This window comes from Somniosus microcephalus, chromosome 4, assembly GCF_052327205.1.
Source record: "Somniosus microcephalus isolate GS21.2 chromosome 4, FLI_Smic_1.0, whole genome shotgun sequence".
Taxonomy (NCBI): Eukaryota; Metazoa; Chordata; class Chondrichthyes; order Squaliformes; family Somniosidae; genus Somniosus; species Somniosus microcephalus.
In genome coordinates this window covers 248,553,505-248,559,703 of record NC_140990.1, presented here as the reverse complement: position 1 = coordinate 248,559,703, position 6,199 = coordinate 248,553,505, and the positions used below count along the sequence as shown (strand labels likewise).

At 39.7% G+C, this 6,199-nt stretch overlaps 1 protein-coding gene across 1 annotated transcript; it reads left to right on the top strand.

Annotated features, from left to right (window-relative positions):
- The first annotated feature begins 428 nt into the window (after positions 1-428).
- sp9 (sp9 transcription factor) lies at positions 429-1,858 on the top strand. The gene has a single exon (XM_085983851.1). The coding sequence runs from the start codon at positions 456-458 to the stop codon at positions 1,752-1,754; it is 1,299 nt and encodes a 432-aa protein (XP_085839977.1). The 5' UTR covers positions 429-455; the 3' UTR covers positions 1,755-1,858.
- Positions 1,859-6,199: the final 4,341 nt, after the last annotated feature.

Below are 6,199 nucleotides of genomic sequence, written 5' to 3'. Positions count from 1 at the left end.
AAGCGTGCGCTCACTACAATTAGGTCGAGTAGTCCGGAGAACAAGGCAGTGAGTGAGTAGTCATCATCCTCAACTGTGACAGCCTAGTTCCGTTTAAATTAAGAACACCGCATCAGCGAGAAGAAGAAAGAACCCGTCATGGCAACTTCAATACTTGGGGTAAGTTGCGCAAACTTAATTTTGAACAGTTGCATAAACTTCACCTTCAAATGCATTGTAATAATGTGTGGCAAGTAGTTAACGTCTCGGTGAATTATTGTACAGAAACAGAAAACAAATCGACTGCCTTTATATTAAATCTGATACTTAATTCTTGGAAACTTTTTAGATGTTGGCTTAAGACGGTTGAAATTGTTGTTGTTTACTATCATTATTTTTCATCTTCCACCATATGTTACTTACATAATGTTTTCCACCCCCAGGAAGAACCCAGATTTGGAACCACTCCGTTGGCAATGCTGGCCGCAACTTGTAACAAGATTGGCAACACAAGCCCATTAACAACTTTGCCAGAATCCAGTGCATTTGGGAAGGGCGGATTTCATCCATGGAAACGTTCTGTCTCCAATTGTAACCTGGGGTCTGGCCTGTCAGGATTCAGCGTGGCTAACAGTCGAGCTTCGGGCGGAATCAGCAACGGTTTCTCCGTGAGCAACGGTTCCGGGAACAGCGCCTTCTGTTTGGCCTCCACCTCTCCAACATCTTCTGCTTTTGGCACCGAATACAGCCTCTTCTCGAACTCCGTCTCAGCTAGTGTCAACTCTCAGGACACGGGACAATCGGCTTTCATATCCAAAGTCCACTCTTCCGCTGACACTCTCCAAGGGATGTACCCGAGGGTAGGAATGGCTCATCCGTATGAATCCTGGTACAAATCCGGTTTCCACACAAGCATTTCCGGCGAAGTTGGTAACGGGGCTTCTTCCTGGTGGGATGTGCACACTAACCCCAGCTGGCTGGAAGTCCAGAATCCTAATGGGGGCCTTCAGCCCACCCTTCATTCTGGGACTCCACAGGCTTCGCTGCACTCCCAACTAAGCACTTACAACGCAGACTTCTCAACTCTGAGCCATTCCGCCTTCAGTTCCACCGCAATCGGTTCTACCGCTTCTCACCTGTTGTCCACTGGGCAACATCTCCTCGCCCAAGATGGCTTCAAGCCTATGATCCCATCCTACACAGATTCCACCTCGGCTGCAATCACTGCGAACTCGATGATTTCGGGTCCTTCAGGACTAGGAAGTTCGGCCAGGTCCTCTCGACGTTATTCTGGCAGAGCAACCTGCGATTGCCCCAACTGCCAGGAGGCCGAGCGCCTTGGACCTGCCGGGGCCAGCCTTCGGAGGAAGGGCCTCCATAGCTGTCACATTCCGGGATGCGGTAAGGTCTACGGCAAGACTTCTCACCTCAAGGCACACTTAAGGTGGCATACTGGTGAGAGGCCCTTCGTCTGTAACTGGTTGTTCTGCGGAAAGCGCTTCACCCGATCGGACGAGCTGCAGAGACATTTGAGAACCCACACGGGAGAGAAGCGCTTCGCCTGTCCCGTCTGCAACAAACGCTTTATGAGGAGCGATCACCTAAGTAAACACATCAAAACACACAGCGGCGGCGGGGGCAAAAAGGGCAGCGACAGTGACACCGACACCAGCAACTTGGAGACCCCCAGATCAGAATCACCAGATATCCTAATGGAAGCTGTACACTCCAATAGAGCAATCAAGGCAGCTACTCCGGTACAAAATGATTCCTAAATCTAACCCCCTAAAAGGGGGAAATCATTAAAACTTTGTGTCCAAAATAACTATTATGTACTTGGAGTTCCAAGCCCTGTACTGTCACGGGAGCTGCATCTTAAAAGGAGGTGAGCAAATGTGTATCAAACACTTGGACTTGTTTCTCCATGTATAAGATTGTTTAAAATTCTGTGTACACAAGAAGTTCAAAATGTCCCGTGTTTTCTCTTTTTTTTCTTGTAATTGTTTGATAAAACTATTTTGTGACCGGGTCGCATTTGATTCGGGGAGATTTTTGATTTCAATGCACTTTGTGAAAGTCGATATGTAATAGATTATTGAATATTAATCTGCTCATCCACATACTATATGAACAGCAAATCTGCGCCGCATATTTTAAAGGAAGTATTATATGCATTTATCTGTATAAATAAATTGTGCAAGTGCAAACTTGGAACATTTCTTTATTAAATTACTCTGCTCTACATAAATCAAAAACGTATTTTAAAATATAAGGATATCTTCTGAAATAAATCGCGCACAATTTTACAACCTCAAATGATGAGGCAAAATATCGACAACACTACCGAAGACAGTTCGTCAGATTTCTGATTATTTCAAAACATAAAATAATTTAAACAGCTTATTCGGTTGTATTATAGATTTAAAGAAAATATGTCGGCATATCGAAATACCAAGTTATTGTATACTATATAAATGCAAGTCTTTCTTCTTTCTTTATATATGCTATTAACTGTTTCTACGAGAAGCCTGAATATACATGTCTATCATACAATGCGGTCACAATGCTGTGAAGACTGAGGCATAGCTGAGTTCTCTGTGGAATAGGTGAGCAGTTAATACCCCGTAGCAGACATTTCATGCCTTAATGAAAAGCTTGTTAAATGTTAGTAATTTTGACTTGGAACACACAGCAGCCCCCTGTGCCTTGTATTCCCGATTAGAGATTCATGTCTTATCAAATATCCAATTAATCTCTCAGACATCAATTGTTCCCGTGAACTTTATCCGAGCTTGTCCAAGTAAAACTCTTGAGATTTCTAGTGACAAAGCTCCCTTGAAGATCCATTTTAATTGTTCAAATTAACTGGATATATTTGCATGTCAAACGCGTAAAAGACGGATTCATGATAAAATGTGAGCGTTTGAAAAAAAACTGGGGCACTCGATTTGATAACCGCGCTTTTTATGTTATGAAGGCAACTGTTTCATTGCTTTTCAAACGCAGCAAATGTATGCTAATGCTGAATTTGAAATGCTTATGTTCCCAGTCAAATGGCCCTTAAACGTTATTTGAATATCACTGGCTTGGGTATTGAAAAGGTTCAAGGATGCTCTCTGACTTCTTTGTGATTACTCACTGCAGCGTCTGAAGCAAATGAAACCAAACGAATAATTATAGGCTGGGCTCAGGCATGGGAACACGTTTGGGACCGGGATCTCATTTACCCAGGTTCTTTCAAACTCTATACAGTTAAATTGACCAGAAGGTAATTATTGGAAAGAAAATAGTTTTAATTATCTTTTGTTCTCAGCTCGCACGCGTTACAACAGCAAATCTGCTGAGAATTCCCCAAATGTTTTAAAGCATCTGTCCCATGATTTCCCCCAAACACTCTGAAACATTGACTCAGTGAGGTTTGCGTAATATTCATTCTAACAGCGGACATACTTCATAAACATAAATGGTTAAAAAGCAAATATTCTCTTAAAGATAAAAGTCAAGACATTTTTCTAAGCAAAGAATTTTACAAATAGATTTGGCTGTTAAAAAAAATCGAGATTTTAAAGGAAGTGACATGTCTAATCTGGATAATTGTGCGTGCGGTGGTTTGGAGAAAAAGGTGGGCTGGTGTCTGGGGAATTGTACAAAAGTCATTGCCGGTGACTCTGGTTGCTGGTTGTTTTTCTGGTATGCACTCTCGGTGGGTGTTGGGCAGAAGTCAGTATTGTTTTCTCTACAGAACCAATGGAGATCAAAGCAAATCATACTGGTCCGTTTCACGACAGGCCACGGGGTTACAATTCCCAGCTGAATGATCAAGGCTCAGTTTGGATTGCTTTTGGCCCTCGCAGGTCAAACAGTTGTCCATCATTTGAGACTCCCCGAGAGAGAAACAGAGAGATATGCAAACAGAAGAAACTCACGGTGTTAGAAATACTGTAAAATATTGCATACCGAAAGATATACATGCAAGTCTTTAGTGTGGCTAATTTAAGTTTCAGATGCGTATTCTTCATGATTACTATAACTACCTTATTGATTTAGTTATCTTCAGTGCTAGAACGCACAGTAAAATATTGTATGTTAATCACGAAAGTTAAACGCAAGGAGCAAAATATGTTAAGCAAGCAATGCGGATCGGTAAGTAAAATAAAATGCGATATTATTTTAAAATACATACAGTTTTCACAACTTAAAATAAGCCGAATCGTTGTCATAATACAGCAACAGTAATTGATAATTTAATTCTGTGTGTAACAGAACTTGAATGAAACAAAAACGATGTCCCTGGTTGTACAGAAAAGTGCGAGTACACTTTATTTTTTAAACGTGCATTCTAAAATAGGTTGTAATTTGAAAAAACGATAAAGCTGCAAAACTCGGTGGTATCACTGCTAACATACTTAAAGCATTCTCTGTTTTCTAAAGAGCTTTAGAGATAAATATTCATATGGTATTTAGTACCTTGAATTCATTTTTGTGAACGGAATTAGTACATTTACGGCGTCACTCTACTCGGCGTTAAAATCGTTTTAGTAGCAGGTGATGATATGAAATCATAATTTTAATAATGCATTCGCTTTAAATGAGAAGAAAATATACTGTGAACTTTTCCCTTTATTTTTCCCAATAATAAAAGCAAATATTTGTACATATGCCGCCATTTAAAAGTACAAAGACAACTACTGGGTGTCAAAGGTACGTTTGCCTTGACCTGCATGTAAGTATCAACAAAATGCAGGAACTTACAGTTTATTATTCATCAAAGTTGCAAGTCAACTAAACATTTTAAATTAGATTTTTTGGAAGCTCTTTAAAGTGCAATAATCTTGAATTATTTGGAAAAAAGCAACAGAACGCAGCATTTTATGGTAACATAAACATTTGTAGCTTTAAACCGAGCACTGCAGAACACTAAATAATAATAGCTGGGCAGACTACATGACGCCAGCTTGGGTAGGGATACAATTATTATAAACTGTCTATAAACGTAATTGGAATCTCTAGTGAGAGTCGGCTCAATCGTTTGCGTGGAGAAACTTTTGTTAAACAATCTCTTTTTACAGCGACCACTTGACGTCAGAAACAAAAGTTTACAGCATGTTTTGGACGACAAGAAGTTCCTCCAGGTGAAGTAATTTCTGTAGATTTGCCACACAGATACAGTAGCCGCAGAGCTATTGACGTGTACACGCAGTCGGGTTCCTATTGTAATACAAAAGGGAAAAGGCTGAAACCATCAAATCCGTTTTGCCGTCGTTATTTTCAGCCACACCAAAGGGCAGCGATTGCTGCAAATCATTGTGCACTAATTATTCTGACGAACCAAGTCCAGTGCCGTTAAATCCAGTGAAGATCCCTGCCTTTAGCTTATTTAAAATTCATTGGCGAGCTACGGCCCCCTTTTCTCTAAGTCATGACCATAGAGCGACATCTACCGATTCGACTTTCAGTGTCCCTTTCCTCGAGAGTATTTGGATTGATATCTCAGTATTAACTTGTAATAATCGTATTTGGCCGATTTCGTGTAGTAGTTAATCAAAGCATCTAACTGATGACAGTTCCGATATGTATAATTTCTAAATATACCTATATATATATCTCATATATATGTTCATCGCCCAATGATCCACAAAAACTGCAAGAAAGCAGTCACAAAATAGTATTATGATTATATAAATGTCCGTTGTTATGAATAGTTACAAGTTTTTAAAGATGATCTTAGAAAATAAGATGATATATAATATATATATGCATAAATATATATTTCAATCAATATTTGCATATACCTACGCAATGTAAATGTATTTTACGATAATAATGTTACGAATTGGAATTAATCGTGACACTACTCCTGTTTTGATTTTTTCCCCCCGGAAAATTGGAATATTGAATGTGAAGCTGATAAACAATGTGCCGATTAAGCAGCCCGTGAGTCGCAGGATAATGTATGGCAGTGAAAGAAATAATTGGAGTCAAGATGTAATATAACTGTAATGATTGAAATGCTAAAAATGTTAACCTGTTCGTGAAACAATAAAACAATAAAAAGTGGCAATAACAAATCAAACCTTGGATGCCAGGTAAAAGATTCAGAGAAAAAGTGTTTGGCAGTCACTTGGCTACAAATCAGAAATTCATTGAAATGATATATGTTCCAAGCAGGTGTTTGCCTCGAACCTATGTCTGTTTACGAAGTGTCACGTTCAACAATAGA

Coding starts and splice junctions, on each gene's coding strand:
- sp9 (XM_085983851.1), top strand. CDS start 456: ATGCTGGCCGCAACTTGTAACAAGATTGGCAACACAAGCCCATTAACA.